At 45.3% G+C, this 12,664-nt stretch overlaps 1 protein-coding gene across 5 annotated transcripts in view; it reads right to left on the reverse strand.

Moving 5' to 3' along the window:
- The window catches only part of pcgf3 (polycomb group ring finger 3), a 56,651-nt gene that overhangs the window by 40,301 nt on the left and 3,686 nt on the right, over window positions 1-12,664 (reverse strand). For 4 of the 5 annotated variants that reach the window (XM_081712899.1, XM_081712897.1, XM_081712898.1 and 1 more), the window contains exons 2-6: window positions 8,249-8,352; window positions 6,034-6,151; window positions 5,243-5,339; window positions 3,074-3,129; window positions 2,695-2,805 (exon numbers count right to left, since the gene is read on the reverse strand). In XM_081712899.1, the coding sequence (XP_081569025.1) occupies window positions 2,695-2,805; window positions 3,074-3,129; window positions 5,243-5,339; window positions 6,034-6,151; window positions 8,249-8,263 (397 nt within the window). In that variant the 5' untranslated portion in view covers window positions 8,264-8,352. Of the gene's footprint in view, window positions 1-2,694; window positions 2,806-3,073; window positions 3,130-5,242; window positions 5,340-6,033; window positions 6,152-8,236; window positions 8,353-12,664 lie in introns of those variants that run through there. The other variant, XM_027009646.3, reaches the window with a different exon arrangement.

The raw sequence follows: 12,664 nt of genomic DNA on the forward strand, positions 1-12,664 counted from the left end.
TAATGGCTGTAACTCCATTCTGGCCCCCTGGAGCAGGCCAATTCATGGACCATAATCAGCCATCCATCTGTGGCGGTTCCTGTTCCATGCTTTGCCAGCCAGCTTTACTGGGAGACAAGTGCAGGGGAACTGGCATATGCAGTCAAACTCAAAACGAAGTGGCAGTCGTGTGCACAGATCAAGCTTTTGTAAACAGACAAGAAAAGGCGGAAGAGTGAACTGGGGTCTGAATCTGGAGGGAGGAAGCGGATCGACTTTAATTAAATAGACTTCAAAATGTTTAGCGCTGTTCAGTCTGAAACATACCAGTTGTAATATTGCAGGTGCATGTTTGGGACCCTTGCATCTCTGCATTTCTAATCGATTCCCGAGCCTCTGATAAATGTTTTGATTCATCTATAATTCAGTGGAGCATTTTCGTCCATTTATTATTCATTGCCTGCTAAGCCCTGAAACCTTACACTGAGCAAGTGCAGTAGGTGACGGCTGTAAACAATAACGCCGACTCCACTCTGACAGTTTCCTCATTAAAAAGACTGGGTGCTGGAACATTAATCAGAGCGCCACCGCCTTCCAACACCAACCCCCTAAACACAATTATGTCCAACTGATTCCCCGTTGTCTAGAAAACAAGACTGGGCCTAATCAATGGGAACAAGCTCAGGGGTGACTGCTGTTCTGGGGCCAGGGACAAAGACAGGTTAATCGGCCGGAAGGACGTTCCTGGTTCTCGGAGACGGATGCAGACAGGACAAACCTGTGAGGGGTGACACTCGGGGCACCACAGATGAAAGGATGCCAGCGTCACACAAGAGGTGGGAAGGGATGCTCTTTACAAGAAGTCGAGGAGAAATTTCAGCACGCAAAAGTCAGCCTCGGATTCCTGTGCTGGACCACTTCGTGTCTTCGTTCCTGCAGAAGCTCCAACCTCCCGCTCAACCGCTTGCAGCAGAAGGGCAGTTGAGCAAGAGCAGGCTAACCTGAAACTCACTGGCTGTGCAGCTGAGAAAGGATGAGGAACAGATTTCTTGTCCAATAAGTCTGGCAAGGAGGACGGAAAGGCTTGTTCTGGGCCACTTTCTCCGTCAGGCTGAGCAGCTGTGGCAAGGACAGGTTTCGTAGAAGCCACCACACCTCCCTTAGCCTGAAACTGGTCTGGTTATCAGCACAGTGATTCCAGCAACGCAGTTACCAAAGTCATTTGGAGAGAAGCAGGTGAACCATCATCTTGTTGGTAAAGTAGTAACAGCAAAAAAAACTAGGCCACACTAAATTCAGTGTCATGCAATCTTTGTCCCTATTCTTGCTGAGATGTGCGCATGTATGGAATCCAGAACAACCTGAAATTTTTTTTAAACAACTTTTTTTTGCGTTATTAGAGCGGTTTTTTGGGGGCCATTCTTTTAAGCTTGTACAAGCGATTTTAAAATATGTATTTGAAACAATCTTTTGGTTACAAGTTTAGAGTATGCAAGTCTGTCAGCATTCATAGACATAGCCTGGTCTTGAAAGACTTGAAATAACTGCCCAGAGGCGTTGCCAAGTCTATGGCATCTCTACATTAAAAGTAATTCGAGTGTCACTTCATATTAACTAATAAGTTAGTAAGTTAACAATACGTAAGTAAGTTTCCATGTGATCTGATCTTGTTGGTTACATGAATCTCAAGTGAAATACCACACATACAATGGCATAAGTTAGCTGTTACTTACACCGAGGAATATTACGCTGATGTTGCATCTGGGCGATTTAGCTAACATAATTGCATCTACTGCATTGCTCATGGGCATTAAAAAGTAGAGCGAAGTGCTACAGACCAACATCTAACATGAAAGCCTTCCTACTTTTTAGTGCCCATGAGGAAGTGCTTCTAAATATGACCCCAAATCCTACACTTCCCACATCCAGCCGAGCCATACTTCTGCGTTTCCCAAGGCACTGTTTATCATGGCTCCGTTTTCAAGATTGCCTCCTTCTATACAACATGCCAAAGGTGCAGGCTTGTGATTGGTCATTTTGCGTGGCAGTCGATTTTTCTTTTCCTTCAATAGCAGACAGTCCTTGATCACATTAAGTGGAGAAAAGCACCAGACTCTGCCTAGACAGTCTGGCAGTACGAGAGTAAGAGCACAATTACAGCATCCTCTGGGTCAGCCATGTCACTTCCTGCCACAGTATTCAGGAAATCAAAGCAAGCAGCTGCCCAGTGGCTTAAAAATTTGCACTCCATCCACCCTCTCCCCCTCTCCCTATTCTTCTTCTTGGAGGAAGCCAGAGCACAGGACAAACCTGTGGATCAGTGCAGTGCTTAAACGAACTCTTACTGCGAGGTGCAGGGCTGCCAAGCGTATTGCGGCAGTGGGGAGTAAAAGACTACTTTCACTTCCATTTGAGCCTTAATTACCAAAATCAGGCTTGCATGCTGGGCCAGTGATGAAGGCTGTGGTTTTGGTGCACCAATGGATGACCATCCACGTAACCCAGAGTGCACCAATCAGAGTGCACGCACTGTGGAACAAAGGCGCCCTGCTCTCATGTGGCTAACTTACCTGGTAACACGTGGGTGGACACAGTCCCAGAGAGAATATCTGATTTCCTCAAAACTGTAATTATTGATTTATTAGGAATTTAGGTTTTGCTCTTATGCTTACTCCCAACTGGATTATACCAACTAAGGGTGAGGGTGGGACTTACCATTACGCTGAGAGTCCAGGTGTGGTTTCATGTTGCACAGTTCTCCTTTGATGTCCCCTGGTACCTCCATGCCCAGCTTCTGATAGAAATCTCTCTGCTTTTTCAACTCCGCTACAAAGAGCAATATTTAGAAAATAACTTTGAAATGTCAGTCTTGGCCATCCAAGACATCTCCATGTAGATATAAGGGTCATTTCCATTAGAGCCTCAAGTGGTTTACCAGACAGACATTCATATAGTTGTTAAGTACACCACAGAACATAAACTTCTATTTGGGACAGTGAACCTGACAGTCATGTTTTGTGTGTGTGTGTGTGTGTGTGTGTGTGGCCCAGAAAATAAATTAAAAAAAAGAAACAAACATTTTAAAATCACCAACCTTCTTGCAGTCCTGGCACCAATTTGTAGACAATGTCTTGCATTGTTCTATCATGGCTAGGAGAGAGAAGGATAGATTTGACACAGTGGCAGGTACGTGAGCATGAAACCAGAGAACATGCTGCCATGTGGGACATTAAACACAACAGGATGTTGTTACCTTAGGCTCTCATTTTATCTGTGAGATAAAACAAGTATTTAAAAAATTTAGTTGATTTGTGACTGAAATATGTCACACCTCAATTAATGATGTCATGCGTTTGTGCCTCCGTTTTTTCATGCAAGTCTATATAAATACTTCAGTCCATCCAGGCTTATGCGAATGAATTCTGAACTGAACATCTGTGGTCTTGGTCTGTCCCTGCATGTCTGAGATTGCAGAATCTTTGGAGCGACTGATTGTGCCGAAGCAAAACCACTGAGCGTGTGCGGACTCGCCCCGCCCCGCCACCTGATACCATGGCCTGCCTCAGAGACCCGGTTACCTTGCTGGAAAGCGCTGTGGCACCAAGTCCCTTTGGTTAGTAGTCAGTATGGTACCAGCAGATTGCTCTAACAGAACGAGAAGTAACAGCAAGTGACAGCAACGCAGCCATCCCTGGTCCAGCATGCCTTTCCAAACCATTATGGCATTGGCATCCACAGACAGGAAGCTGTCGGATCCGGCATCAACACTCAGAAACACTTTACCATCATGGATAATAATGAAACATTGCGACCATGTAAACAAAGCTCCCCTGAGAAGCACTTCTGCTGCTCCTGGGTGGATTTTGATTATCAGCACGCACGCGCACGCGCACACACACACACACACACACACACACACACACACACGTGAGCGAATAGCTGATCAGCATCCCAGAGCTGCCTGCTGTGCAGTGCTGTCCACCGTTAGCTCATCTGCCCCCCCACGGGTGAGGGACAGACCGTGTCCCTGGGGCGCAGCCAAAGAGACCACCTGTTCCCCCCCGCCTGCGGCCCACAGGGGGAGGCAGAGGCTCAATTAAACACCACTGTACTCCAGTAGTGGGGGGTAAGGAGGTGACTGGCATTTACAGAGATGATCAACAAACTCTGTGTGTGTGTGTGTGTGTGTGTGTGTGTGTAATCAGGCTCAGTAAGCTAAAGCAGGTTTAACCCACAGGCATTCAGCATTTGTTCATCAGTGAACAAACTGCACAGGTGCACAATACAGATAGGTTAAAAGGTCTGGTCAGATTATTTATGCGCTGTCCATAGGGACTCTTCCCTCTACCCAGCTGTCAGGCCTGAGTGCACAGAATTGTGCAAAATGCCCAGGGCGACACAGCCTGCACAGTGAACGTTTAATGTGCATGCAAAGTGCTTTTCACCAGCACGTGAATGCTACCAAACTGCAGTTTAATGGCAATTATGAAACAACTGGCAACCGATCCAAAAAGTCGAGTCATTAATCAGACAGTAATGCACAAAAGCCACCAGCGTATGTAGACCGGCAGCTCTGCCAGAGAAGACCGTGGTGGTGCTGTAAGTGTCCCTTACTGACTGATCTCAACAGAGCGCACGGAGGCGATCGAGTCACGACGCCATTGATATGCGACGAATTTAGCAAAAGATCAAAATGAACATCCCAGATCAGTAGGAAGGATAAACCCAAGGGCCTGTGAGCAGCGTTGGCTTGAACAGAATCATGCCGCCTTCCCACTGCATGCTTGCGTGCACAGTGCTGCAGGGGCCGTCCTCGCTGTGCGTGTGAAAATCTCACCAAAATGGCAAACAGTGAGAAATGCAGAGTGAGAGAGAGAAGAGGAAGGGAAGGTGGGAGAGAGAGGGAGGAAGGTGGGAGAGAGAGGGAGGGAGAGAGAGAAAGAGAGAGAGCAAAGGGGGGGAAAATTAGAGGACTACATCCCTCACTGCCATTTTAATCAGTGTGCAAGTATTTGGTTAGTTTTACAGACTTTTTGTGGTGCGTGTCTCTCCCTCGAGTCGGAGTAGCTGGGTGCTCTCACTAACCTTGCCATAGTGCTATATAAAGCACACCATACACACACTCAGAGGACAGAAAGTAGCGAAGAGTTCCAGTCCGAACAGGCACAAGTCAGTGAGCAATGGCCCTTCTGGGCTGTATGCTGCCTAGAGGCGTGTGTGCGTGTGGGGTGGGTCTTGTCTGGCTGCTGCAGTGAACACTCACCCGATATACTGCAGTGGGTGGCTCTGGTGAATGACAATCCTACATGTGGGACATGTGTTATTCTCCTCCAGGTACTTCACTAAACAGCTCCTGCAGACTGCAGAGACAGCACACGTCGGAGAGCGCTAGCACAATGCATAAGTTATATAAAACACACACTAGTTTATGTTGCAATACATATATAAAACCATCACACTGGAGTTAAGAGTGAAAGAATGATGTGTGGCTTCATTCTACGTATTGACTGATTCTTCTGACACTGCTATTATTCAGCAAGAGTAAGGAGGGTAACGTAAAACAACATTCCGTTGATTTCTTTCACGACGGAAGCTGCAGTGATTGAAACTCCTGTACACGTCTGATCAAAGCTATTCTGTCATATTCCACCCGCACAAGCCATGAGTGGCACAAGGCTGCCCTCTACTGTTCAATGTTAGTAGTGCTCGTGTGAAACGGTAAACGAAAAGCAGGAGGAAACGTGACTCTGGTATTTACAGACTTGATTGTATAAAACAAACGAGGAGCCATCTCAGTTGCTTCTAACAGCAGAATACCGCTGAGGTAGAATAAGGGAAATGTATTTTTACATTTTACTTTCAGATTTTCCTACTTAAATACGAAGTCGAAAAACTGCACACTGTTTTTACACAGATATATAAATTACATAAATGACAATAACTAGTTAAAATCTTCTGCAGGCCAATTGAGCAAACAAGTGCATGTGTTGGTTGGCAATTGTGTGTGTGTGTGTGTGTGTGTGCGTGCATGCGCACGTGCGCGCGTGTACTCACAGGTATGTAAGCACTCGGTGACAGTGGTAGCATCGATCAGGTACCCCTCACACAGGCGACATGTAATGTGGGCATTGATGTCCCACAGTTTGATCTTTCTTGTAAGCATCTCGGGGTTCTGAGTCACAAGCAGTAAAACAGAGCACATGAAATGAACCAAAAATAAGCATAGACTATTACTACAAAAAATAACCGCTTATTGCAAAAAACGCCTTTCATAGCTATATGCATTCCCTTTACTAATAAAATAGGTGTAGATAATTCTCAAAGACCTAAGGAGGTCTTCCAGTGGAGGAGCTGGTTTTGAAGGTGGTGTACAGTAAAAAGACAGTCATTCGTGACATTTATGCCTTCAGTCAGTGTTCAGTATTCCTGAGCAAGTCCACATTCAGCAGTGAGACTGCAGTTTGCGCGCCAGGCATGCTGTGTGCTGCAACAGTTGGTGCTGCAGCCAAAAACAGGAGGAAATAACCCAGTACTTGAGCAAACAGGCATGTCTCAATACGCCAGCGCAGCTCATCTGCTTTTCTGCCTTCTAGCTAAAAATAACAGCCTTTTGTGATGAAGTATGGAAATGCACTGCTTCTTTCTCCAAATTAACACAAAGAAGACTAGAAGAGTCTTTGTCAGGAAAATATAAAACAAAAATGGTATCTTTTAAAGCTTTTTGTTTCAAATATTTCAGTCTGAGCACACAGGGAGATCTTTGGTAAAGGTGCCCTAACCAACTCTTTTAAATTTCCCTTCCAAGTCAACTTTGACTGTGTGATGGGCCAAATAGCAGGTCCCAGCATGGAATTCTCACCAGCAGGAGCGACTCTAACAGCTATGGCAAAGCGCCTTTTCCAAACCACCATGACGCTCATTTCTCATTACCATGCACCATTCCATAAGCCTGGCCAGGGAATAACACTTCCTTTATTACAATCTCACCAAGACTCAAGAGAATCCGTCTTTTTACAGATTATCATTTAGAGCATCCAGTAGACCAAGGTGAGATTAGGCAGAGCTCTCACACACAGAACTCTGCCACCCCACATTCAGCGTCACTGGCACACTGTGAGTGTGTGGCAATTCCATACACACGTCAGCCACTTTATTAAGTATCCATTGCAAGTACCCGGTTGGAGCCCCTTTTGCCTTCAGAAGATTCAACAAGGTGGTGGAAACATTCCTCAGAGATTCTGGTCCATATTGACATGATAACATCACACAGTTGCTGGAGCACTGTCAGCTGCAAAGCCATGATATGACTCTCCTGATCCACCACATCCCAAAAGGTGCTCTGTTGGATTGAAATCTGGGAACTGTGGAGGCCATCTGAGTACAGTGAACTCACTGTCATGTTCAAGAAACCAGACTGTGATGATCTGATCTTTGTGATGCGGCGCATGGAAGTAATTACTGCTGGAAGTAATCATCAGAAGATGGGCACACTGTGGTCATAAAGGGATGGACATGGTCAGCAACAACACTCAGATAGGCTGTGGAGTTTACATGATGTTGGTATTAGGGGAGGCAAAGCATGCCAAGAAAATATCCCCCACACCACCATCAGAACTGTTGAGGCTGGATGAATCCATGCTTTCATGTTGTTCTGAATTCTGATCCTACCATCCGAATGTCACAGAACAAGCAATGTTTGTCCAATTTTCTATTGTCCAATTTTGGTGAGTCCGTGTCCATTGTAACCTCAGTTGCCTGTTCTTAGCTAACAGGAGTGGCACACGACATGGTCTTCTGTAGCTCATTTGCTTCAAAGTTCAACGTGATGTGCGATGAGAGATTCTCTTCTGAATACCTTGGTTGTAACGAGTGTTTTTTTGTGTTACTGTTGCCTTTCTAACAGCTCAAACCCGTCTGGCCATTCTCCTCTGACCTCTGGCATCAACAAGGAATTTTCGCCCAGAGAACTGGATATTTTCTCTTATTCGGACCATCCTCTGTACACCCTAGAGATGGTGGTGCATAAAACTCCCAGTAGATCAGCAGTTTCTGATATACTCAAACCGGCACGTCTAGCACAACCAACCATATCACAACCAAAGTCAACAATCAACTTTCTTCTCGATTTTGATATTCGGTCTGAAGCTCAGCAGGTTTTCATGACCATGTCTACATGCCTAAACGCACCGAGCGGCTGCCATGTGAGTCGCTGAATAGATACTCATGTTAACGAGCAGTTGTGTGGATGGAAACGTACGTTTTAACTTACCCCTAATGCTGCCATGTGTCTACTGCAGAGAGAGGGGCAGCCAGGCTTCTTCTAGGAGATGGAGGCTGGCATTAATGCTTCATCCTGTTCTGCTGCTCACACACCTGCAGAGGAAACACACAGGACAATGCGGGACTCAGTCAAAGGCAATGCAGGACAGGAGGAAAGACATGTCGTGGAACATGTCATAGCTTCTGCAGCCAGACGCCTTTGAACACAAAGTTTTGATAAAGGCAGCACTGGTGTGCAAAACTGCTCATGAGAGAGAGAGAGTGAGAACACTACCAATTCATAAGGTCGGTCATTTTGTGCTCAAAATGGGGCTTTAAATTCAGCACTATAGAGGAACTGAATCTTCAAAAAATTCAAGTCTTGGGGAAATAATCAGAAAATTCACGTACAGTATATAACATTTATCATATCCTAATCCTTTATCACAACTAAACAGCATATTGTTCATTTTGCTTTCAGTGAAAAACTTGAGTCTTTCTTCAGCAGAGAGATGTTTTATTCTGAAAAGTGAGAGGTTTTTTTTATTCCTGTCAAAGGAACGTCATGTTCATTCTTGATGAATTCATGTTAAGTTGTGATTCCTTGTCAGTCCAGGTGAGGGCACTGTTAAGCCATTCTGGCTGGAGAAGACTAGAAATGTGTCCGCTTCACTTGGGTATCACACTTATGATCTCAAGGGCATAGACAGTCTTACAACAAACAAATTAACTGAACTTCAATGTCCGACACCCCCCCCCCCCCCCCCCTTCACTAATAAAATGTATAGTGTGAAATAATTTGTACAAAAAAACGTATGTATTTTTGCTGATGTTTGTTCTAAAGACTATTATTGCTATGGAATGATTCATACCTGATTGTAAGATTATCCATAGAAACCTCTGAGCAATTTACACATCACATTCAGCAAAAGAGAGTCTGGAAGCCAAAACACAACCAACAAAACATCAAATCGGCACTGGACAGACAGACACAGGGGGCCTGCCTCCTTTGCTTTGGATTTTTTGTGAGAGCCAAAGCACACTCCTCCGTAAGGCACAGGACCGTGAGACACCAAGCAGTTGTGTTTCTGAACATACCCCCCACACAACACGCACACTGTTTAGCTATCAAAAACCCATCTTACCAGGTCCACACAGAGAGCGTAAGCCGGCCACCATCATTGCTAGCGTCTGCCCACTGGCCTGTGAAATCACTTCACTTAGTCCATGGGGATGTAGGCCAACTAGGGACATATTACTAAGCTGATGTGGGCAGTCCAGAGAACAGCACAAGGGAGAGAAGAAAAAAAATTCCCTGGAGAATCAGCCAAAGCCTCCAGTGAGCCTCAATGGTGTTGGAGCCGCCTAATAACGTTATGCTAGCGCATAAAGAACAGTACCATTTGCTTACTAAATGGCTTGGCAGATTGTGCAACCAAGAAGTTACTGAAAGCCAAGTCTTTAAGACCAACTATGTGAGCAGAGGATTATCTTTCAGAGGTTTGGTCTTGCCAAGGTGACTTGCAGGAGTAGGAGCTGCGTTTATTACTTCACTGCATAAAAAAAAGATTTCAACAAGGAAACACAGAAATTACACCCAGTTAACTTAACCGTAAACTGAAAATTAATTCATTTGTTGCATAGGGTTTAGGCCCATTTCATAAAAATTGTATGTTTTTGAATCATGATGTTTGCATAGACCTACATGGGAAAATACATCATCCCCGTCTTAAAGGACCACTTTCTAGGACTCCTCACATCAGGTGTACTGGGTTAACAAAATGACCCAGTCTAGGTTTGAGAGCTCTGCTGTGAGGGCTGGATCCTGGACACTGTCTTTGTGGAACTGAGTAGTGGGTGGCAGTTGCTCACACCCCACGCAGGGGAAGTAAACATGGCTCTGTGTGCGTGAAAATAACTCACTTCCCCAAATTCCATCACAAGGTTCCTGTCTGCACTGGTGATCTAATTACATGAAAACCGAGGCTAGCTGCTTTCATGAAAACTGAGGCTAGTTTCAAAAAAAGCTCAGACTCTCAAATAGTAGGACTTCCCAATGGGGCCCAATGGGGCCCAATGCGGCCAACAAAAGATATTTTCAGAGGTCCACTGGACAGCATCCATTAGCTCACAGTACTGAAAAGCAGAGGTATACAGCCAATTCCAGAGTACACAACTACACACAGACATTGTTAGTGTGTGAGCACCCTTTTGCCCTCTCCGTTTTTGTTAAGGAACAGTCGTTTGCATAGTATCTCTGCGGATGCCTCATGTCACCGTGAGCACTTGGTATCTGTAAAAATGGAAGCCTTTCATGCAGGCTTTTTCAGAATGTTCAAGCACTGCTTTCTCAGACAAAGTAGCTTACTGGTAACCACAACAGCTAATGCACAATGCGGTGTGAACATAAAAGCATGAACAGTTTTCTGATGTGGACAAATTAAATTAAAATCAAGGACTGATAAATAAGGTACATCTGTCAAAGACCTGCAAAGCAACATGGAGCACTCATTAGGTATATTTGAGATTAGCTGGTGTGGACACAGAGCACTTGTTTACTTCCTGGAAGGCCTGGGTTTGAGAATGAGCATGTCTGATGCCCTCAGCCTTTGATATAGATGCACAAAGCAATTTTCTCTGATTTGACTGAGTACTCATTTGCTAAGTGCCCTACATAGGAGACTTTAGAATATCTTATTGCAATATTGAAGCCAGTACTGTGAGAACCATAAAGTGTTTTTAACTTTGGCAGTTCCAACAAGTCCAACCTGTTATCTAAATATTACATTCTCAATATTAAGCTTCCCCCACCGCTCCGGATACATACTGGACAAACAAACTTAAGTGCACTGGTCAACCTAATCAATGCACTACTCAACCTAATCAGAACCTAACCAGCAAACCTAATCTCAGGCGGAGCGCATGATACTACCCTTGCGCAAAGAGCCAAAGTTTATGAATGAGACAGTGACTTCATCCTGACTCTGACGAGGACAGCCAGCACAGGTGGACAGAAAGAGGCATCACACTGCAAGTACGCGCCTCGTCACCCAGAAGGATACGTGAGTGGGCGCTCACAGGAGAAGCCCTTATATCACCCCTGGCTAGTCCTCCAGAGGGAATGCGATCTCTCCGTAGGGCATGTGTACCGCTATGCTCCCATACCTAGCACTCAAAGCGTAGACTGCGCCATGCTGGCGCAGACGAGGGCCCGCTGTGAACGGGCAGGGGCCGCGGGGCAGCCCCAGGGCAGCAGCGGAGCGACAGCCACCACGGACTGCACAGAGCCCTCCTGTAATGAGGGCTAATGAGAGCACTGGGCTCAGACGACCTCACAGAGGGGAGACTGCCTCTCACACGCCAGGCTCACATGCAAGCCTGGAGATAAAATAAACTAAACAGTAGGCGGTTGATCTGAAAGCACAGATAACTGATCCTGGGAAACAGACAGTCCACAAAAACGCAGCAGAATGAGACAGAAGGGGTTGTTTAAGGCTTTGAGATGCAGTGCAGTCTTTAAAATCAGCGTCAGAATTCAGAGTATCAAATTAACAAGGCCATTGGGTAACTGGACCTCTAAAAATGACAGGGGACTTAAATAAGATCAAATAAGCAAAATAAGCTGGTCTTTGGTTCAGAGGAGGCAAGTTAATTAGCTCAGAATCAGCAACTTGCCAAATGGACAAACAGCAGAGATAATCTCGCTGCTTGCTTCACCGCCAGAATACCAGCACATGCACTCATGCAAACTCTATTTGACACAGTGATAATGACACCAGGTCAGCAGGCTATGAATGTGACATCTGTTACACTAGCCCACTAATCAGTCTATCACAAACTCCTGACTAATGGTCAAACCGTACAAGTCACATAGTCCACTCAAATGTTTCTCATTAAACTGCTTTAATGTTCAAAAGGCATCTGCAGAGCAGAGAAACATCAAACCAGTAAGGAGGGAAAAATAACTGGTCAAAACTGAAAGTAACATGCAACAGAGCCAGTCCCTCCCCCCCCAAAATGCTGCCCAGAGTCATGGCTGTGAGGGCTCGGAGAACCAGTTGCTCTCATCAGATATCGCACAGCCAAGCTGAGAACAGGAAGAGGACAATCTCCTCTTGCATTAGCAGACTTGGCAGTAATCACCACCCCATAATTTATTACATCAGCAAACCACAGTAACCAAAGACATTACTGTTACTGAAAACAATGGTAGGCCTTTACAATGTGAATGTACTTCAAGGCTGATAATTTTGCTACTACAGTTTATCCTTTGGGGAAGAGCCCCTCGAATCTGCACACCCCAGCTCTCTTATTTCAGTGCTACATTTACAGACAACTCAACACTGTGGGCCATCACTTGAACCAGTTACAAGCATCCAGGTGTGTTATGACAATCCTTATTCATTATCTTAAAAGAGGCTATGAA

The sequence above is a fragment of the Electrophorus electricus genome, chromosome 4 (assembly GCF_041902795.1).
Source record: "Electrophorus electricus isolate QZ-2024a chromosome 4, ASM4190279v1, whole genome shotgun sequence".
Classification (NCBI taxonomy): domain Eukaryota; kingdom Metazoa; phylum Chordata; class Actinopteri; order Gymnotiformes; family Gymnotidae; genus Electrophorus; species Electrophorus electricus.